General features: G+C 27.0%; 1 protein-coding gene across 9 annotated transcripts in view; it reads right to left on the bottom strand.

Annotated features, from left to right (window-relative positions):
• The window catches only part of Pmca (plasma membrane calcium-transporting ATPase 3), a 67296-nt gene that overhangs the window by 12590 nt on the left and 30072 nt on the right, over positions 1-24634 (bottom strand). For 4 of the 9 annotated variants that reach the window (XM_074238713.1, XM_074238714.1, XM_074238715.1 and 1 more), the window contains exons 3-13: positions 24341-24535; positions 23777-24009; positions 23425-23695; positions 21917-21952; positions 20323-20708; positions 19406-19890; positions 18269-19314; positions 17972-18186; positions 17551-17702; positions 13725-13857; positions 2766-3411 (exon numbers count right to left, since the gene is read on the bottom strand). In XM_074238713.1, the coding sequence (XP_074094814.1) occupies positions 2869-3411; positions 13725-13857; positions 17551-17702; positions 17972-18186; positions 18269-19314; positions 19406-19890; positions 20323-20708; positions 21917-21952; positions 23425-23695; positions 23777-24009; positions 24341-24535 (3695 nt within the window). In that variant the 3' untranslated portion in view covers positions 2766-2868. Of the gene's footprint in view, positions 1-2765; positions 3412-7942; positions 8031-9252; positions 9322-13724; positions 13858-17550; positions 17703-17971; positions 18187-18268; positions 19315-19405; positions 19891-20322; positions 20709-21916; positions 21953-23424; positions 23696-23776; positions 24010-24340; positions 24536-24634 lie in introns of those variants that run through there. The other 5 variants (XM_074238718.1, XM_074238720.1, XR_012478753.1 and 2 more) reach the window with 4 other exon arrangements.

Here is a 24634-nt window from a genome sequence, read left to right as displayed (position 1 = left end):
GTCGGTGGTTATCTAGTAATAATTTAATTAACGGAAATGAGCCTTAGCCGCGACGCGTTTCGAGCAGTTGGTCAGACGCCCTCAGTTTGTTTAAGAAAAAGAAAGAAAAAAAAAACAAATATTTAAACAAAGACATAGACATACATTGTAAAGTAATTAATATTTAAATTGTGAGTATTGTTAGACAGGCATTTTTACCTTATTTCATTTAAAATATTTAATATTTAAAGATCGTGATAGTGATAAGTACATTAAATTTGTTACTAGAGTAAACCATTATTAAAATTATTATTTAAACTCTATATTTATCTGTTAATCATTAATCAATAGTTAATAAATTTAAAAGACATATTTACAGTGTTAATTATTAATGTTACTGTGAATATTTTTACTGTATATATTTATATATATTTATACTTGAAATTTATATTAATATATATACTCTGTGTGATTAGTTAATATATATATTATCTGTAAAAATTAATAACGAGGTCTGTGTATGCAACGTGACTTTTAACGGTAACGTTGTAATCGCTCCCTAGTTGCGAAATCAGTACTTAAAAAATTTGTTAATTCAAATCTCAAGTTATTTTCTTTTTGTTAATTGTTGGTTTTAGTTGTAAAATAAAATTATTATTTATTAAACAGGCACACCAATTTCCCATTCATGTGTGACGGATTCACATCCCACGACTGCTAATTACAGAAAATAATTACACCATTTTTAGGACAGGCCATGCAATTTTTCTTCACAACAAACGAGTAATAAGTGGTTTTGGTTACGGAGGTAGAAAATTTTATTATTTTTAAGGACATTTTTTACAGTATCACCTTTAATTTTTTTTCAAATTAAAAAAAATTTGAATTTTCAAAATATTGCCAATAATAATTATCAAATAATTTTTTTAATGCAAATAAGTGAACCTTCATCAAGAAAAATACTTTCTTTCAGTTCAAACATTGAAATTTAAATTTCCCGCGAATTTTCAAAAAAAAAAAAATCAAGACAAAAGCTCACATTTATATTTAAAAAATTGTAAAATTACTTTTTTTTAGCAATATATGAAATTTAAAGTTTTAAAATGGAAAAAAAAAAAAAAAAAAAAAAAAAAAAAAAATTAGTTCAAGATTTAGAATTTTTTTTCCAGTAAATCCAAATTTTTTAAGTGAATTGTTTATAAATAAATTCAAATTTTTAAAAAGCACTTCATAATTTGATAATTTAATTACGAAGCGCATTTTTTTATTAAATGTAAATTTATTAATAAAAAAAAAAAAAAAATTGCAAGATACTGTTCCAAAATGTCTTTAAAATAATGAGTTTGTTAGTGATCCAGTTTAATGTAATGTTATCTTGTATAAATATATGTTGGTTGAATTAAGTACTTTTAATGACATAATATTCTCATTTTTTAAATACGTCGTAATTATATAGACTCTATATTAGTCAACATTAATTATAAATTCCAAAATAAAAACTTCCTTAGTATATTTTGTTGTTTTATTGCTCAAAGTACGACGTATTGCAAAAAGAGTTTGTGCTGGTCCCAAAAATGTACAAGGAAAAAAAAAATATTAAAAGAAATGACTTATAGATTATTATTATTATTATTTTTTTTTTTCATTACTTGTAAGACAGTAATTACTTTAACCCGATTTAGTTCCGTGTAAAAAAAAAGTAAGGTTGAGAGTGTAAAGTTTAGCGTGCAAGCCATCGGTTTAGGTGTGGGTGTTGGTGGAGGAAATAAGGATAGGATGATTGACGACAAGTACTATAACAACTATGACGAATAGAAGTAAAGGCGTTAAAGTGACGACATGATACACAACTAAAATAGTTGGGTTGACAGACTTATTTTTACCACGTAAGTACAGAACACAGATGAGCTGAGAGAAAACGCGATAACAAAGAGACAATGACACTGAGTACAAGGAACAAGACCCATTTACACTAATAAAAACCCATACCAGAAAAATACACCAGGATTTAAACATTAGACATTTTCACAGAGAAGACAGTCGGAGACGAAGAATACACACATAAACGGTATGCTACTATTACAAACAGAGTAAGAATATAAGAGGAGGATTTACATTTATTATGGAATTAGCAAGCGAAGAATACCGGACACTGATGTGCTGGATCTTGGACATGCCGACAAAATAAATAACACTGGACCTTATTTGTTTTTTTCTTTCTTTTTTTTTTTTTTTTTAAATTTTGAAAAGGTACTCTGGTGAAAATTTTTACTCGATTAATTAATTTATTTATTTATAACTGTAATAAATTGCATTGAATCTTTTATAAAGGAAATTTAAATCTTTATGAAAAAATTCTTTAGCAATTTTTCAATATTTTAGCTAAAATATAAATTCATAAGGTTAAAATTTGACCCGTTTCTAATCTTTAAGATACAAAAAAATTTATCAGAACTTTTTTCATAAAAAATTTCATTCCTTTCAAAATTTTTGTATAGTTCGAATTCAAAAGTTTAAATTTGAACCATTTATAATTCAAATTAATTATAAACTTTCAAAATATTACAGATACGAAAAAATATATCAGAATTTTTTTTTTAGATAATTTAAATCTGTACAACAAAAATAATTATGTAAATTATTTCGTATCTTGAATATTTTAGCTAAAAAATAAACTCAGAGTTAAAATTTGACCGAATCAAAATAAATAATAAATAAAAAAAAAAACGAGGAAAAATTGAAGCCAGTGTACTTGAAAATCTAAAAGATGCCTTATATTAACAATAATAATAATAATAATAATAATAATAATAATAATAATAATAATAATAAGAAGAAGAAGAAGAAGAAGAAGAAGAAGAAGAAGAAAGAAAGGAATTAGAAAAAGAATTAGATACTAGTCTCGTGCACCATTTTAGGGAGCTCTGGCGGTAGGATTGGATCGCTAGAGCCAGAAGAGGGAGAATTAGGGGCGCCGGAGTCAAAGCTCCTGCTCGTCGCGTGATTCGGGCTCAGAGTTGTCGAGTGATTATTATGATGATCGAGGGTATTGTTGGGTGATACGCGATTGTTGTTATGCCGATGATGGCTGTTGTAGGAGGATCTAGAGCCCGGCACATTGAGTAGAAGTGGCGAGGCAGGGCTGTTGATAGACGGGAGTCGTGAGCCACTCTTGGAGATCGTGTCGTTATCCTGGTCGTTATTGTGATGATGATGCCTGACACCACCACTACTAATACCGCCAATGCCGCCCTTACTGGCGTTTACGAAAAAGTTTGACGTGTCATCGTCAATGTACGTGAAGTCTGAGAGCGGTCGGGGCCCAGTGTGACTCCGTGAGCTCCGCATACTGTGTAAGCTGTGTAAACTATGGACAGAACGACGCTCCTCCAAGTCTTCCAGGGTCGATCTGAATGCTCGGATTACTCGAAGCTGAAAAAATAGGGAAAGGGCTTTCTAATAAGGAGGCGAGGAGGCAGAGGCCAGCGATAAACACACAAGCTGCTCTAAATCTTGTTTTTTTTCTTTCATTTAATTTCAAGTCAAACTTTACTCCATCTTTCTTATCAGTTTCACAGGTTTTATCAAATCACATACTCCCAGGGACTTTAATCTTTTATTTTTGTTTTAATATGTGCAGGCACGTTTATTGATAACTATTTTTTATTACTAGTGGGGTCTGGGTTTATTAGCTCTCCCTTTTATTTTCATTGCGACTACTGACATAGCGGGAAATTGTGATAAGGATTTTTTTTATTCTTTAGAATTTTACTTTGTGTCAATATTATGTTTGTCAGAGTAATTAAAAAATTTTTTAATTCAACAGAAAAAATAAATATATAATTCATAAATTTTTTTTTTTATTTCTTCAAATTATTTTTATTAATTATGAAGCTTAAATTTAATTAAAAAAATATTTTCTTTCAATTTTTAAGCAAATAAAAATTTTTATTTTTCTAAAAATTAAAGCTATTAATTAAATAAAAAAAAATTATGTAACATTGCGATTTTATCTTGAAATAATTATAAATAAAATCATATTGCCATAAATAAAAAAAAAAAAAATTTTTTATAAATTACACTCATTAAATATTCACTGTTAAAAAAAATATAAAACATTTTTTAATTACTCCATTATGTATATATGTAGATGTTTATGTTTAAATCTACATCTAAAGGCAGATAAAATAATTTGCAAGCTACAACAATTGTCACTGTGGCACACACGCACGATACGTGGAACAAAATTTTACTTTCAATAATATAATAAAATAAAATAAAAATTAAATGATTTAAAAAATATCTATAAAATAAAATTTTATTCCAAGTAGTTGGGTGGGATCATAAGTGCGGCCGAAATGAACCTTCAATAACTAATTTATTGATGACATATAATGTAGTATTTATATATATATATATATATATATATATATATATATATATATATATATATATATATATATATATATATATATATATATATATATATATATATATATATATATATATGTTATAAATTGCGTGCAGGAAAATAAGGATAGATTAAAAAATAAAACCCAAGAATAATCAACCTTGTCTCCCTGACGCAGTCTCTATTTTTATAATGCTTTAATATTTCCTGGTTTGATTAAATAATTAATGATCGATCAATAATTAAATAATTTTTTTTCTACTTTTTTTTTTAAATAGAAATAGAATCCAATAGAGACAGATTATTTTCTATTGCAAATAGATTAATATTATTATATGTCCCGGGGATATAATAATTTTTGCACGTGATGTCGTGCCGCGGATGTGAATTATTAATGCACACCCGCACCTTGACAATTGGACTCATAATAATGATAATTTCCGTAGTGTTAGCTTTTATCTTTCCTCTCATCTGACACAATGCTGACTATTTATGACTAATTTATTTGTTTTATTGCATGTGAATAATTATTTGGTACAAGTGAATTCAATTACGCGTCTGATATTTATTTATGTAACAGTAACATGTTTTTTTTTCCGAATTAGTTATTAATAATTATTTCATTTTATTATTGTTAGTTTTATTAACGAGAAATGGTCCTCGACAGTCCTTATATGTTTGTATATTATATGAAAACCGATCAATGTCTCCGCCGCATCGACAGTCTGCATTGCGGCCCCGAAAAAGTTCATGTTAGAGAGTAAGATCGATAGAGTGATAGAGTCAGATAGTGAGAGAAAGAGAGGAAGACTATTACTGTTAAAATGATAATAAAAAAAAAATAATAAATAAATACAGTTAAATTTTAAAACAAAATTTGAATAAATTCAGCAAAGTAGAATTTTTTAAATATTATTATAAATATAATTATGATTATGATTAGTAAACTTATAATCCTTTGGCAACATCAACGGGTATTATAATGTACTTAGTATTGCATCCAAAAGAGCCTCACATTCTGTAAAGTTGAGCCTATGTTGCTCGTTATTAGTCACAGACTAAATTATTTAATCCAATTAAATTTAAACAGTAATAGAATTAGTGATACTAATAGTAATAATAAATAGAGAGACAGAGAAACAGATACAAGATACAATAAATAATATGTATTAGTACGGAAATATATGAGGTAATGTAATAGTTCAATAAATAGTAATAACATTTTCAGGTCTCGTGCTGAACAAGTAGTAAACAAAATAAATATTTAAAAAAAAACCCATCATCAATGTCTACACGAAAGCCTCAGCCAAGGAAACTGGGTGTGTATTATATTAATTGCTTCGGGGGTTTTCAGCGCTATGGGCTTACCTAGTTTAGTTGTGTGTTTTTATTTTAATGTAATAGTACAGTCAGACGCCCTTACAAGCACACTATTTAATTAGGACAGTTTGCTTTTTGGAATGGTCAATGTATGTCCGTTTAAATTATTCAAGAGATTCACAAAATTGCTCCAATTTAATTTTACATAAAAAGATTGAAAAATTATACGAGAAAAAAAAAAAGGAAATTTTTTAGTAGAAAAATTGGATGAAATAGTTTAAATATTTTTTAGAGAGTTTGTAAAATAACTATTTTTAAGTTAATTTTTTTGCCATGCAATTTTAAATTAAAAGTTTTTTTTAATTAATATTTTAGAGTATTAAAATTGGAAAAAAATGAAAATTTAATCTGTCAGCTGTCAAATCTGATCATAAATTAAAAAAGAATGAGCTGAGTTGATAGTTTGATTTATATCCAATTGACTTTCAAATTTATTATGCTTTCATACATTTTTTTTTTTTTGATATTGCAAGCTTGCTTGGAAAATTAAAAATTAATTTTTAATGTTTTAAAAATTTTTCAACTTAAAAAATTTTAATTTCATTTAAATCAAAATCATAATAAAACGAAATTACATTGACCACTTTTAAAAAATTTTGTAAAATTAAAAAAATCATTGACTTTAATTTAAAAATTAGTCGTCATTTGTCGTTGTCATGTTAATAAAAAACAGTATATTAATATTAATAATAATAGTAATAAATATAGAGCAATAAAATCAATTGGCGTAGACACACAAATATATATAATATAATTAATAATAAATATAAATATCTTGCGAAAAAGACCTAGGCTATTAACAGCAAATAACACACAAGCCTGAAAGACATTATGCAGCAGGCTTATTAATTAATTATTTAAGTATTTATATAATATGCATTTTAGGTAAAAAAAACGATTGTATTGGCACAGGATACGGCTGATCGCGGGGTCATTCTTACCTACAGTAAACGGGGTGTCATTTGCTGGCTATTATTTTATTTATAATCGGGTTTTTTGTTAATAAATTTCTTTTTCTTACATTTTTGTACTTATCTTTACCGCGTTTTAGTTAAAATGAAAACAAAAAAAAAGTTGACACAGAAACGGCAAACATAAAAAAAAAAAAACGCCAAAGAAAAGATGAAATTGAAAGATCAAACGTTAGTGGTTCAGTTGGAAAATATAAAAAAAAAAAATAATAATAATAAAAGACACAACGAGCAAACAAAAAGTAAACGAATCAGCCAGACACACTTTGTGAGCGTGTGCACTCTTGTAAATTTATAAAATATAATACTCATATGAACAGTAGAAAAGCTCTTGGGCTCAAACTATTGAATTTAAATTATGCTTTAAATTATTTTATATTTGTTGAGAATTTAGAGAGAAAATTTAAGTAGAAAGATCGATAGCAAAGTGATAGTTGAAATATTGTTTTGTGTGTTTGTATTTTTTGTAATTGATCATGTTTTTTTTTTTTTTTCATTTTTCTTTTTATCAATATAATTAATAATTAATAATAAATAATCAATCAAATCAAGGTTTTGATGTTTTTTGTTTTCTGGCAGCGGGTTAATTGACAAAAACAGTCTAGTGTGATTTATTAATATAAAAACACGCAGCACACTCATGTCAGACAACTAGTCTACTGAAGCGCGGGTGTGGGCGGTAGATTTTGCGCATTTGTGGCGCCAATTTTATTATTCCCTGTATTTATGTAATTTATAAAACTAAAACTAGCGTTATTTTTTATCCACCGTATTTCCCACCCCCGTAACATAATATAACACACTAAAAACTCAATATCATGTTATTAAATATCATCAAAAATCATAAATCATCACATCTTGTTTTTTTTTTTTTTTTTATAAATTATATCAGTCTATCAATTATAATTATCAAATGGTCTTATTGTATCATATCATATCAGTTGTGTGAAAAATCGAGTAGTTGTTACACTTTCGTTAATTACGACACACGACATCGAGCAAGGCCAATCGAGCACGAACATACCTACCAACTATTTTTCATTTTCCTTCAACATTTCTGTTCCAATAAATTTTTTTTTTTTTAAATAAAAATTAATAATAAATAGTTGGTAAGTTTGCTGATGAAAAATCTGCCACGCGCAATTCACGTTAATTCAAAAACTTATTAGGGGATGCGGTTTTTTCTACGTGGGCTACGTACTTGTTTGTACTCCGACAGGAATAGAGTGGCGGCGGCCGGTAAGACTGCCGCCTTGTTATACCTCGGTCTCCCGAATAGGTTCCGCTGGCTAATAAATCACAAATTATTATCAGTCTTCTTCTTTTTTTAACAATAAAAATATCAACTCTTTTTTTTTTTTTTTTTTTTTTAAATTATTTAATGCTTCAAATGCTCCGGGCTTTACCTAGTTTTCTTCCAAGTCGCATTTTCTTCATTAAATTTATTCCAACCAATATTATAAACAAAATAAAAATAAATTATAACAGCAAATAATTTTTAATATTTTAAAATCGGACGTAATTAATCAAATAATAATTTATTAAAAAATAAAGATATTAAAAAAAAAATTTTTTTTTTTTTTTTTCGTCCGAATTACGCATTTGTAAAAATTACTTATTATAATTATATTTATTTTTTCATTATAATAATAGCAGAAAATATAAATAGCACACATTTACACACACGCGTGTACGTATGCACTAACGTAATTAAATTATTTTCATTTCTTTTTATTTTAATTATCATTATAATTAGATTTTTTTTTTTTTTATTTTTTATAAGCGCATACGTACATATAAAATATCACAATTTTTTTTAACAGTTATTTTATCACAGCAACATCAAACTTTGCGTTAACGATGATAATTATATACATATATATTTATTTAGTTTTTAATTAAAAAAATTGCTAATTAATTTTTGTGAATACTTCAGTCAGTATATGTATACATTTATCATTAATAATCTCACGGCGAAGCATAACTTGGCAGCCAAGTGATATTTTTTTATTGGCAAAGGAAATGAATTAAAAAAAAGAGAAAATGTAACTAAAAAAAAGTAAAATTAAAAATGAATTTTCTCTCCGGGCATTAAGCTTTGTTTCAGAATTTCATATTACTAATTAAAAACTACTATAAAGTAGTTTATTATCCCAGAAAATACTTTTAATTATTAATAATAAATTAGAGATTTTAAATTGTAATTTACAACCAACCCCGAAGAGAAATTTATTAATGCTAACGTGTGGCTGCTGAAACTTTAATTTTGTTTTATTTTCAGCACTGTCAACGCGTTACGCATAAAAAATTAAATGAAAATTAAATTTGTGAATTTAAGAAAAAGTGGCAAACAAATGTAGGCAAATACATAATTCAAGAAATAATGTTAAGTTAAAATGATAAAACAATATGATAATGATAAATAAATCATAATCATAATCATAAGTAAAAATAATAATAATATATTATTAGACGGTCAAACAATGCGGAGAGTGGTTTTGAGGAACTAACCATATAGTAATCCTGAGAGGGGGATCTGCCTGTCACAGATACATTCTGCACCAGAGATCTATTGCTCGTCTGAAAGTAGGTTACACATTCAGTTTTTACATTACAATAGACTTTTAAAAATTTTTTTTAAGGCGATTTAACATTATTGTGTGTCTCCCTTATTTTACATCATAATAACCATTTTAATTTTTTTTTACTTACTTACTTATTATACTTGTACATAAATATATATTTTTTTTTTTGAATTGTTATTGAGCAATTTTTTTTCATGACTTTATTTCAAAATTATTTATCTAGAAAAATATTTCCATTACAGTCTTTAATTAAAATTTTATTTTAATTAAATTATCCAAGTTAAATTTACCATCGCCGGGAATCGAACCCAGACTCTCTGCGCATCAATCATACGACTTGGTCCTGTTACCAATCCGTTTTTTTTTGCACTAACTAATTATTAAAAAAATAATTTATATTTTTATTCGAAAAATTTTTTAGAAAAAAATTAACATTTTTTTTTTATACAATAAAAATTGAATTTAAAAAAAATTATAAAGATAATTACTTATTTAAAAATTGCTCCCTTAAATTCTAACAAAAGACCGTAATTAAAAAATTTTTTATCAATTTAACAAATAATTAAGAACATGAAATAAAATGCTGTAAAATAACAACAATATAAATGTATAAATATGTAAATGTAAGATCAAATAATGAAGATTGTATAATAACTTGGCTTGGTGTAAAATATTGAGTATTAGTTTAAGTTGAGTGAAGAAAGAGAAGAGCCTGTGAAGTAAGTTTAATGGTAATGTTAATGTTGATATATTTAAGAGAATAGACAAGTTAACAAAGTATATTTATATATAGATTACACAAAATAAAGAATCTGAGAGAATATAAAATGTAAGTCACCATCGGTGGCTTTTAAGTGACGTTATTCTTGATAAATATTTATGCAACAATGGCTTTTGATACATAAAGTAAACTTGTTGGCATTGTCGCCTGTTTTCCTTTGTATTATTTATATCGCATATTGTTAAATATCAAGTACATTTACATTAACTTTAACTATAACTATAACTATAACCATAACTGTTACTGTTACTGTGGGTCGATCTTGTTGCCCGGTCACCGTAATCGAAAGATGTTCGCTACGTCGGATATTACTTTTGATATTATATTATCATTTGTATTTGGTATTACATAAACACATACATATGTATGGATATTATACAGATTATGTACAGACATAACCGGGTAATGGTAATAAACTTTGAGTAAGAATCTTAACTGGAGTTTACTCTTGAACATACTCCAAGAACAACATACTATCTCCGAGTAATTTTAATTTGTATATATTAATACACATCTTGTGAGAGTTGTTTCACAGTCAATTTTATTAAACTTTACTGCTGTTGTATTTATTTATATGTTTTGTATATATATAACTGTTGTGATGACGGTAATAACACTTGTATGTTTTATTCAAAAATATAATCTTTTTTTTTTTTTAAATTATTATTATTATTATTATTATTCTACCAGTTTCATGTTTGAATTATTAGTTATTTTCTTTTCTGTATAATGTTTTATATTTTTCATTTTTAGTTTATGTAAACTCAGTAGAAAAATCCCTTGGATTTGTAAAATCTAATTTAAGATTTTCAATCGATATTTTTTTCTTTATTTATTTTATCTACTTTGAAATTCTTTTGATACGTAAATTTTAAATTTCAATATCAAAATAAATTTATTGACTTGAAAAATCTTATTTTTTAAAAATTAGTTTTGATTATTTAAAAATATTTATAGTTATAATTATGTACAAAATAAGGAATTTTTAACTGAATTTTAAAAAATAGATATTTTGTCAAAAACTTTAAAATTAATTGACAGAATTTTTTTTTTAAAGCCACAAAAAAATACAATAAAAATTATTTTTTTTTTTTTTTAAATATTTTTTCTCGATATTGTATTGTTTAGAGTATTTAGCGTATGCAAGTAAAAACAGTTTATTTTAATATAAAAATACTTTTTGGTCATAATAAAACTATAAATAGCTTTATTTGGTGAGCGCACAATAGACTGTAAATCACAAACTCGGTTTAATTATCGGGTAACCGAGAGAACAGTGTGATTGCTTGAACGCACGTGTATTGTGTGTATTTAAAGAGAAAAGAGCGAGCGAGCGAGAGAGAGAGAGGGGTAGTAGGGTAGGTTTTAAATATTTGTTTAAAAAAAAAAAAAAAAAAAAAAAAAAATAGAAATAGTTGAAAAAAATACAAAGACAATGATAAAGATAAAGATAATGTAAAAGAAAAGAATGAGCGAAACTGCAGATGAAGTAGTCAAGGTCAATTTTATTGTTTTCATCTCTATTCGTACCGGAGTATAATAATTTATTTCGGACAAAAGAATTTTCACGACGTAATTGACAAAGGATAAAAAATTTTAGTAATTGAAATTTTTTATTAGCAACGACGATATAGCGGACTGCGTAGACCATTTCTATTTTTATACCAAGCTTTAATTTTAATATACGAGTTAACCTGGCTGGCAGTTACCTCGATATCAAAAGCTCAAATTAAATGAGAACTAAATAAATTAAAAATAATGAAAATTATAATTGTAATAAAAGTAAAAGACAAATAAAAAAAATTCTAATAATAATCTCATCAATAAAAGAGATTTAGATAGAAAAATTCAGGGGAATAGAAAGAATTTAGAGAGAAACTGGAAGTATATATTAATAGAATAAAAATACGAATAGAGGGATCGCGTCTGTTTTTAAAATTTAATCCTACAATTACTTTATTTTGAACTTAATTTAATTTATCGTTCTTTATATATACACAATCTCTTTGAAAATATTTGAGTTCTACGGTTTAAATAAACTACTATACGAGGGACCAGGCGCAAGCACTAAACCGTTTCAGCTCTACGCGCTACGATATATTTATTTACACGGGAAAATAAAAATGTCTCAAACTAATGTAATACTTTAATTTAATTAATAATATCAAAAATATAAATTAACTATAATAAGAATAATTAATAAAAATTTTCAGAATAAAATAATTCAATTTTACGCAAATAAATATGTTAAATATATTGATCAAATATATAGTTAAATATTTATTGTAAAAATCATAATAAAAATAATAAAATAATAGGAGTTAGTTTTAAGATATAAGTAATATAATAAATAAATGAATTAACATGATTCTTCATCGTATCGCAAAGGATCATGGAGGTATTACGGGGGGGGTAATAAGGATAAATTTAAATGTTGCGTATGAATTAGGGTTTGGGTATAATAATAAACCTCTATACTGTAATTTTAATTGAGGACAATAGTCATATTCATATACTTTGTGATATCGATGTGGAATCGATTATTATTATTATTATTATTATTATCATCATCATCATCATTAAACTAATCTCGCGGAATTATATAAGAACCCGGACTCGCCGCAGGATCATCTCCCTTCTGTTTGCCAAATTAACTATCACTAACTACTGCGATTTTATTGGAAAATATACACGGGAATCTTATTATAATTATGTCTAATTTTAAATTTTAAATTTTGTTATCAATTACGGATCCAATCAACGTGGGTACGTGCCACTGACCTAAAGAACGTAGCATACAAACGCGTAATTTTTCAAACGATATATAATTTTTCACTCGCCTGATTTATTGTTTCGATAATGACTAATGCTAATGAGCTTGCTTGCGTATGCGTGAATCGTATTTTTACTCCAGTTTTATTTTATTTTTCATTTTTTTTTTTTTTTTTTAATGTGTGGGTGTATGTGGGGTTGTGGTTTTGGTGAGGATACTGGATTTAATTTGTGATTACGATTTTACGCAACGCATACTTTGAATAAATATTTTTATCATTACTGCAAATATTTAAAATAATTCGATATGGTAAAAATTTTGTTTGATATATTAAAAAAGTTGTGAATTTATTTATTTTTTTAATATGCAGTAGTAATAAAAATATTGCGCGCAAGTTTATAAAACTGAAATGACGAAAAAAATATATATTTATACATAAAAACAAACGATAAAATTAACAGTAAAAATAAAAAGGGAGAGTAAGTGATAATTCGTGTTGGGTATTTTGGTAAAATAATTTTTTTTTTTTTTTTTCTATCTTAATAGTTCTTTTTTTTTCTATTTTTTATACCGGTCGACAGTAGTCGAGCGCGTACTCCTAAATTACCTAGAAAATAAATGGAGCGGAGCGTCAATTTATTCAGCCCCAGGATCTGTTATCTGATTAATTATTTAATTTAAAATAACTTTTATAAATATTATTCTCTTTGGTCTCTTTGATAACTGTGATTGATTTTTAAAAATATAAATTATAAATGAACTAGGTTTGGTGTAAGTACCTTTGTGAGAGGAACTGATAATGTTGACTTTGAGTGGTGATTATGAGTGACATGAGGATAGTTACCTGAGTCTGTAGCCGTGTTAGACCACGGATCCATAGAATTTGTCCTGCGCGCGGCTTTTTATCCGAGTCTGGGCCGAATTTCTCGTCTCCTAGATTGATAGCACCGATATCATCCGGCTGGCCGCGGCCCCATCTGTTTTTAAAAAACATTAAACCAGTTCTTCATAACTCGATCCGTTTTTTAATTATTTTTTAATAGACAATCTTTGATTTTTTTTTTTTTTTTCAGTTGTTTGTTTTTGCAATTTTGAATTTAATTTTTTTAATTAATATTACTTTATTACAAAGACGTTTCGGTAAGAAGTCGGATCCTCGTTGCTGAAATAACTTTTTTATTTTCCGTACGCCCTTTGCTCCCCTCACTTTAGCACATGTGTAGTAGTGTTTATCTTTTTAGTTATTTTCAGCTAATTAATTAACTATTATTTTGTTAGTTTTAATTAACAGCTTGAGTTTAAAGTGTAGAATTATTGTAAAAATTTTTTCGAGAAAAAAGTTACACGACTTAGTGTGAAGTTATTTTAGTGTTAAAGTTATAATTTAATTCAAGATGTATATTCTTACTTTTAATTAAAATTCTAGCTCAGAGAATAAAGATACGACAAAATTGATAAGAATTTTTTTTTTTACAGAAAATTTAATTTGTTGTAAAAAAAATTTCTTACAATTTTTTTTTTGTGTCTTAAATATTTAATCGATAATTTTAATTTGAAATTTTTACAAAAATTAAATTTTTCACACCAAATCATTTTTGCCCCGGATTTTTTACAGTGTTTGGTAGTATAATGAGAAATTACGAGAATTGTTGAAAGTAAGCAAAAGTTGAGACGAGAAAGTAGAAACGAGAAATAGAAATTTAAAGAAATGGATTAAGATTAAGAGAAGAAAAGAAAATGATTAATATATTCAAATGTGTCATTTGCTGAATTTTTCTTTAAAAAATTTTGAATTTTAAATAATTTACATAAATACTTAAAAAAAAAAAAAAATTATTATAAAAATTGTAATTACAGTTGACACATTTTAATATATTATTAATAGATATTTAAAGAGAAAGACAGACAATAGCGATAGACATAATAAGTGTAAATTAATATAAATATAAATAAAAGAATAAATATTGTATAATATAATAAATGTCAGTAATTAAGATAAATAAACAACAAGGTAACATAAAATGTATTGCACAGCTTCGTAGACAAATGTTATCATTTTTACGCAGTAGATAATTAGTTGTAATTATTATTATTAATACAACAAATATATATATTTGAATGTTAGTGAAAGTGAATGAATGAGGGGACAGAAGGGTTTGCATAAATATTTAAAAAAATTATTTAAATTTTTTTATGGTACATGAAACAATTGATAATCATGAGAGTAAATGATCGTTTACGTCGCCGAGTGAATGATTAAGTATACCAGTGTTAATAATATGTGTATATCATATTAATATAATTGTTAATAGTTATTAGCATCAGTAATATTAAATATTGACTTAGTCTTATGGATTAGTTACCGACACCACGGTATTATACATGCGTACTATACGGAAGTCTTAAATAATAAAATAAAACCTTTATTAATATTTTACTTGACACTAGATTGTATTTTATTAACACAAGTACTCTCGAGTAAACCAGACTAATCACACTTGCATTAATTATTTATTTATCTTCATACCTCATAAATTTCACACGATTGTCACTCGCTACCGATAACGACCCGAGTAGAGGAAATTATTTAATTTTTTTTTTTTCTATTTATATTATTTATGAATGCTAAGTCGGATATTGGCTCTTGGATTAAGTATGAGACTGCTTTCCAAGGTCAAAGTTGCAACTGGATAAAGTTATTGCTCCTTGCTTCGTCATTATTATTATTATTATTATTATTATTATTATTATATTTTTTCTCATATTATAAAAAGCGCATTTGTGTAGTTTTATTTAAAAATTAATAAAACTGATATTTAATTTAAGAATTTTTTACAATTATTTTTTGAGGTTTTTTTTTGTGGATTTAATCAGGATTAAATAATTCACTACATTATTAATTAAAGCGAATAAATAGAAAAAATTAACAAACTAATTGAATAACTTTTTGTTATTTTTATTTGTTTTATTATTCTTGATATCTTGCTAAATAATTTATTTGAAAAATATGAAGGGATGTTTTTTTTTTTTTGTTTTTTTTTTTCAAGTGGAGATTATAATTAAAAATAGAGGAAAAAGGAAGATAAATAAAAAATAAAAAGATGATCGTGACAGTGTAATTAATAATAAATGATAGAAAATGAATCGAATTTAATATAATAAGGAAAAGGAAAAATAGAGGACGCGCAGGACAGAAAATGGAAGTATAAGCTGACTTTCGCCAAATCAATAAGTGAGATTCGGCGGATTGTGGATTTATCCAACACCGTGCGCGAGAGTATGTAAAATTATTTTATTTTTTTTCAATTCTCTTATAGTCGGCAAGCATAACGACCGTATGACTTTTAGTTTTTATTTTGTAAACAATTCCAACGACCGTCGTAGATTTTTTTTTTTTAATTTTATTATTAGTATTAGTATTGTTTTTTATTGCGAATAAAAAACCATAGACTGACATTATACCAGTAGATTATATACAAACAAGTACGTAGTTGATATCTGCAATTATTTTTATTTTATATTTTTTTCTTTATTATAATTTTAACGGCGTATTCATGCAACATTCAGTGTTAAAAAACGAACAGGCACAGGGAAGGGAAATTAATTGCAAGTCTTGATAAAAATTTAAAAAATTTTTCAACAATTATTTATATAATTAACTTAAATTATTATCGAGACTTGATTAATTTTTATTAAAAAAATTATGCTACCATTTCGTTTTAATGTCAATTATTTTGGTATTATTCAAAAGAAATTAAAGCGAAATAGTAGCACAGAAATGTGAAAGACAAAAAAGAGAGTGACAGAGAAATAAAAGAGAGTATTTAAAAGGAAATGTGTAAAAATAATTTCAAAAGAAGTAATTTAGTAAAAAATAAAATTAAAAAAAAAAAAAACAAACCCTAAGTATTATAAATTATAACTAAGCCCGTTTGGGTGTTATATTATTCGATTAGCGTGTGTTTGAGATAATTCTAGCATGCATAGGCTACTACCACGTACTAAAGGGGGAATACGAAAGCTATGAGTGGCTAATTATCATAGCTAGATATTTACGAACAAGTAAATTAGTAATTAAATGAAAAATAATAAATCAATACATTTAATCAATATAAATATATATATATCCGACTACCCTACTTACTCAAAAAATATATATTTAAGTAAGTAAATATTATATAATCAAATATACTTTAATCAAATTCTACTTTATTTGATTAATAAATTAAATTATTTATTCATAAAAAGTATATTGAATTATCTTTGTAATTATGTACACAGCGACGTATACGATTATTCATTGGAAATTATATGAGCGTCAGTACACCGTTAAATTAACATAAATCAACGGGTAAATCACTGAGAATCGTTCATGCAAGTTCCTCTCGAATAATCAATTGATTTTAAAGTATCGAAATGCATAGACCGACAATTGATTATATTTATTATCATCAATTATTTTTTTATTGTTATTATTATTATTGAAATTAATTTTGAATAATTAAACTCATGATTAAAAGTCATTTCAAGTATTTACCACGAGTGTTGTTTTTTTTTTCTCATTAATTTTTATATTTTATTATTATTATCAATTATTGTTATTTTTATCGATAATTTTCATTGGGACAAACAACTACGTATCATAATATGGAATAATAAAAATGACTTACGAGAGGATTTTAGGAATCTTCCTTGTAGGAACTGTTGTAACTAGTTGGCCCCACACTAACGTACCAATTCCGAAGAATATACACCATAACCATTGTTCTAGATCTAGAGCCTTTGTGCTGAATGCCATCTTACCATACTGGATGATAACAACCTGAGATTTAAAAAATTACAATTTATTTATTTATTTATTTATAGCTGAGTTATCAATTTTTTTAGTATTAATTATTAATTATTATTATTTATCAAGTAGACATATTGAAATTTTTAAATTCACAGTCTATGTAAGAGTTTAATATAACAAATAAAATTCCTTTTGAAAAATCATATAAAAAAAAAAAAAAAAAAAAAATCAATTAATTAAAAAAATTTTTCTCACAGGTAATAAATATTAAATCAATAGTATTTATTATTTATACTTACTTGGGAGAGCATTGTCCCGATCCAAATAGAATAGAAGATGGGGTTGGTGAATATTCCCTGGAAGACATTGCGCTGACCGTGAATTTTTCTCGCGTTGAACTCGTTGAAGAGGGTCATCATTACGAATGTGTTAAATATTATAGTGAAGTGTTGAGTAGGTGGACCGTGTCTGTCTGCAGCACCTAATCCAGTAGGTATATCCAGCATTCGGTCACCTATCAATATAACATTGAATTATAAGTACAATAAATAATTTGAATAATATAATGTAAAAAATAAAAAAAAAAAATAACTGACCGGCAAATAGAAGCGTAAAAATAACAGCCAACTGATAAATCCCTTGACCAAGGATATTTTTCATCATTGTCCTGGAAATAAGTGGCTTCGTACGTCCATAAGGTTTACGAAGCAACAGATCCGGTGTAGGTAATTCTGTGGCTAATGCAAGTGACGCGAGTGTGTCCATAATTAAATTAACCCATAACATTTGTACAGCCTTGAGAGGCGAGTCTTGTACAGCACAAGCACCAATGAATGCAACAATAACAGCAACAATGTTAACTGTCAGTTGAAATTGCAAAAATTTAGCTATACTATCGTAAACATTCCTGCCCCACATTACGGCTTTAACAATAGAGGAAAAATTGTCATCTGTTAATATAATATCGGAAGCTTCTTTAGCAACATCTGTACCAGCGATACCCATCGCAAAACCAACGTCGGCTTTTTTCAACGCCGGACCGTCGTTAGTACCGTCACCAGTGACAGCAACAACTTCGCGTGAGGTTGTAAAAGTACTGTCGATAATACCTTTTACCAGGGTGTATTTATCGGTGGGTGACGAACGTGCCAGTACCCTTAATTTCGGCCAAACTTTATCCAGTAAGTGCTGTTGAACTTCACCATTACTGTCTCTTATTCGCCTGTTGAACTCTTTACCCTCAAGTATAAGAAAATCGTCACTCGCTTTAATAATACCACATTTGAGTGCTATTGATCGAGCAGTATTTATATTGTCACCAGTAACCATTCGTACAGTTATACCAGCTTTTTGACATTTTCTTATTGCCTCTGGTACTTCTGGTCTCACGGGATCTTCGATACCAACGATACACAGACACGTTAAATTATTTACAATATTTTCTTCGTCCTCCCAGTTGGGTTCACTTTCGCAGTGTACTTGATTTATTTCAGCTTTACCGGGTACAAAATCTCGATATGCCACTGAAATAGTACGTAATCCGTCGCACGCCATTGGTTCGATAACATTTTTAACCAAACGATCTTGCATTTCACGGGTGAATTTTTCCAAATGTCCATCGCGACCGTAAATAAAGGCACATCTGGAATAACAAAAAAAAAGCAACAATTAAATTTAAATAAATAAATAAATCAATTATTATCAAATTTAAATAATTAAAAAAAAAAAATTACTTCTTCATGATGATCTCGGAAGCACCCTTGGTGAAGAGCCTGTAACCACCGCCTGATCTTGGAACAACAGTAGACATACTTTTTCTTACACTGTTAAATGTGTATACACGCGTAAATGTTTCCTCCGGTTGGTCATCCCGTACCGTTTGATAATTCTGGCCCAACGCCAGTACAAATCCAAGTAAGGCACATTCGGTTTTGTTGCCGACCTGCATCGATAGTTCGGTAGGATCTGCCGCGGGCATTATTCTGGACGTATAAGCCGAATTAAGAGATATTGACTGGACAATAAGATTTCCAACGTGACTCGGTATGTCAGAAAACGGCGGTATTGTTTTGCTGAGCTTCTCGCATATGTAAGACTGGACAACAGTCATACGATTCGTCGTCAAAGTACCCGTTTTGTCGGAACAAATCGCCGTTGCATTACCCATTGTTTCACATGCATCCAGATGCCGTACCAAGTTGTTGTCCTTCATCATTTTCTAAATTAAAACCATCAAAAATTTTGTTAAGGAAGAACTTTATTCACTTCAATTCTATTTTATTATTAAAAATCACAATCAATGTCTAAGTAGAGCTTAAACTTTATTTTCTACTCATCTAATAGAAACTTTCATTGCTTTTAAATAAATAATTTATTAGCTAAGTAGCTTTTCTTGTAATTTAACTTTTTTAATAGATTTAATTTGGTAAAAAAAAAATAGCAAGTTTGCACAATTACTATGCTATAGCTTCACCGGTATAAGCTATTTAAATTTGCTGATAAATATATGATACGTTGATAAGGTGGTATGTGGAAAACTCGAGCTCGATTACTGATAACATTGATTTTTAATAATAAAATAATATTTTTTACTGGATCGCATGCAATTTATAGATAGAATATATATAACAATAATAAAAATAATAATAACCTTGACCGAGTAGGCAAGAGACAACGTAACGGCAAGTGGAAGACCTTCCGGTACAGCAACCACAAGCACGGTAACACCAATAATCAAGTGTTTTATAAGATTATTGATGTATGAGCTCTCCCATTGGGCTTTTTGAATGTAAAATTTCTTAACACAAAATTGTACGATTAGAATGAAAACCGTAAGGACGGCAATTGTCGACCCAGCGTAACCAATTTGAATGGCAAGTTTTGTCAGCTTGGCTTGCAAAACACTTTTTTCTTTCTTTCCTTCACCATGACCGCCTCCACCGCCACTTGACGCGGCAGCATGATTTTCTCCGTCTTGTTTAACACTTCCACCGCTCCCTGGATGACTGTTACCCGTGATTTCTCCAGCTTCATCTCCTATTTTTTAATATTTTTTATTTTTAAATTTAAATAAAAAATAAATCCACTGTTAGTTCGTTTTTTTTTTAGTTTTTGCCTTTTAAAAGTAATAGTTGTAATAAAAATAGTAATTATGATAATAATTAAAAGTATAAATAATTTAAAAAAAGAGCTGGGTTTTTTTTTATTTTTGTTTCAAAGTTTCACGGTTTCCTTTCATTTAGTTTCAGGCCGCGTGTCATTCACATTTTACTGTAAAAGCTCTGGCTTGGTCTTATAACTGTCAAGTAGGATAACTCAACTATAGACTACTTTTGAACTAGAGGTAAATTTAAAAAAAAAAAAAAAAATAATAATAATAATAATAATAATAATAATAATAATAATAATAATAATAATAATAGCAATAGTTGTAATAAAAAGAAAACCTTGAAACTTGGAACACTTTCGACGTCATTAGTATTCGTTAGTTATAAAACGATTTTAAAAATAAATAACACGGTTTGGGGCTCGATTGATAATTTATAATAAATTTTAAGTCAAGTAGATAATAAAAATTAAAAAAATGCATCATTAATTATAATGCTGTAAAGAAAAAAATAAATTAACCAACGGACAGTGTTAAATATAAACATATTTAAGTGGTAACTAATAATATAAATATAATTTTGTATATATTTATATTTGTAGATTTATATTTGTAAACTGCATCATCTATGTAGCAAACAGGAAGTCAATCATAAAATGCAGGGGGAGGAAAAATATCTCTAACATTTATGTTGTATTTAATTTTTTTTTTTTTTGCGGATATATCAAGTTAAGTGCAAATAAAAAATCACCACAAATGGTACACACACCCAGTGATATTTATACATATTGATTGATATATGATGTAAAAGAGTAATCTAATTTGTGAATAAAAGGAAGTAGTATAAACTAACATATAAATAAAGTAACGAATAAAATGATTTGTTTCGTACGTAATAAAAGGGGTGTGAATGAGTCCAATGTGGTATGTAGAGTTTTGTTCATAAAACTTTGATTTTTTTTTTTTAAATTGCTTTTTTTAAATTAATAAATTTAATTTATATTTACATTTAACTAGATACGGTAGATTTATCTATAATTAAAAATAGTTGGCCAATATACACGTGAGTAAATTTAAGAGTTTACTTTAGAAAATTTATTGACTTTATAAAAAAAAATAGAATGTAATTATTAATCACCTGGGAGAGACTTCTTCTTCCGCTGCTTTTTAGCTTCTAGACAACAAAATCACATGCAAAAACAAAAAATTCATTAGCAACGTTTTGGTCAGCTTAAAAACATTGACTATCAGCATATTGTTTTATTTATTTATTTTTTTTTTTACCAATTTATATGTTAATATTTATTCATTTAAATATTTAAATAGATTAGTTTGGTCTTGAATTAGTCGTAATAGCTGTTGTGATAGTTTAAATTTCTTTTCTGAGCAGAGGAGCAACAATGAACAGATGGCGAGGCTGATGAACAACTTGAGAATGACTATTATTAGCGTTTTAAGTGAATCAGCTTATGATAATAATAAAAATAACTAACTTTTTTTTTTTTTAAATAATAAATAAATAAAATAGACAAAAAACAAGTGATAAATGGTATAGAAAATATATAAATAAATAAATGATAAATTGATGATATAATTCTGAAACTGTCCGGTCGGAAATGAAAAGTTAAAGCAATTTATCACAGTGATGTTGATAATATTATAGAATATAGACTATATAGGTGTATTATATTATATATACTAATCACTATTGATTTTGTCATATTATAAATTTAAATTTAAATTGAAATAAATATACCGTTATTTTTATTTTATTGTTTTTTAGTTATATTTATTGCGAATTCTCACGATACTAGATCTTTATCCTAGTAATTTATTGAATTTTTACTTGAATGGTTATTTTTTATTCGAGTTTATGTGAATAAATATTGTGTAAGTTGCTTCTGTAAACGTGATTTAACAGTAACAATGTAATGAAAATTAACTATAAAGGATTATGTGTAATGAAAACAATGAATTATTTTAGTTAAAAATAAATAAAATTATTTTAAATAAAATGACACTAACGTTCGCTAAAACAGATTTAAATAATTTATATTCAAGCATTTTCCTGTCATAATTAATTAATAATTGATAATTAATAATTAAACTCGTAGACTCGAACAGACCAAGTCAAGGATAACTCAGGCACAAAAAAAAAACGTAAAATATTAAATTCACTAAAAGAATATTTAATGCAGTATAGCATGCTTGTAAAATCTGGTTATTATCATTAGACTAAATTCAATATCGCGAGCTTGTTATTATTATTAATAATAAAGTATAATGCTATCATTAATTATTAGTTTTATGTTTAATAATAATAATAATAATAAAAGTATAAAATCCATGCGTCCATTGGTTGTTCCATACGTCAGATCTCTGCAGTTTTCATGCCGTAATAAAAATCTAATGTCCGCTACTTCTTTGCATCATTAATTATTTAAAAAATAAAATTAAAAAAAAAAGTAATAACATCTAAGCATAAAAGTAATTTAAAAGTTCTAGTGAATAAAGATAAGAGTAAATAAATAGGGGTAAAAAAGTTTATTAGAAGTAGCGGGCACAGAGACGAGCAAACCTGATTTATATATTTAATAATAATAGAGGCCAGCCTTTGTACTTGTTGTACAAAAGCAAGTGTCATACCTTTTTTCATTTTCTTAATTTCCTGCTCCTGTTGATCAACAGCAGCGCCCAACAACGTGAAGATAATACCGGCTTGTGAGTTAACACCCACAGCTGTCACGAGCATCTTTCCTGAGCCCTCCATCACGTGAGTACCTGATAGCACCATCGGATCAAAAGCTTCGCCTTTTTTAACATGATCCGATTCTCCAGTCAAACTTGACTCATCGACTTTCAGATCGTTACTTTGGATTAGAATACCATCCGCTGGTAGCAAATCACCGTATTTTATCTGAATTTTTATTTATAAAAAATAATTATCATTCAATTATAATTAATAATAAAGATAAAAAATATTCGTTGTTTAAAATACCTGACAAATATCGCCCACGACGATATCAGACACGGAAATTTGCTTGACTTCATTTTGTCTAATAACAGCAAATTTATGTTCACCCTCTATCCTATTTTGTAAGCCCCGAAATTGCCTTTCTTTCGAGTAATCATTAAATGCTGTAACTAACACAACTACTATAACGGAGATTAAAATGGCAAGACCCTCAATCCAACCGTATTTAGCTTCATCTTCATCTAATTTAACATCATCTGTTGAATAATAAATTATTTATAAAAACATCCATAAAAGTATACCTTTTTTTTTTATTTTTCAAATATTAAGGTTGCAAATTTTTCGATTTAAAAATTATTTTTTTTATGTAGACAATAAAACATTTGTATTTTCTTGATAAATAGATTGATGAAGTTAAGGTGGTCCAATTGCTGTACATCAGTCAAATGAAGTGTAATATTAAATATTTAACACGTAAACTTAAAAAAAATTTATTCAACACAAAATAAACTTCCTTAATTAATCAATAAAATAAAAAAACTTTGCAACCTTAATTTACTCAACAAAAAAATTTAAAAATATCCATACCATCTGCCTTGTGGGGTGGGTGATAAAAGCTAAGACCTAACGAAACCAATGCAGCTATTTCAAGGATTATCAAAGTGACATCTTGAAGAGCTTCCCACACTAACGTGAGAAATGTTTTAGGTGGTTTTGGAGGTATTGAGTTGGAACCAAATGTATCTCGCCTGTGCTGCATGTCCGCCGATGATCCACTGAGACCTGGAGCAAACATAAATATTCATTATTAATTAATATAAATAATAAATAAAAAAAACTATATAATAAATACCAGCAACCTTGCAGTCATTATGTGACTGC

Source organism: Cotesia typhae, unplaced genomic scaffold (genome assembly GCF_013202065.1).
Source record: "Cotesia typhae breed Kobodo isofemale line unplaced genomic scaffold, CoteBio_Ctyphae contig_23, whole genome shotgun sequence".
Taxonomy (NCBI): Eukaryota; Metazoa; Arthropoda; class Insecta; order Hymenoptera; family Braconidae; genus Cotesia; species Cotesia typhae.
Note: the sequence above shows the minus strand (reverse complement) of the source record. Positions and strands in the feature narration are given on the sequence as shown.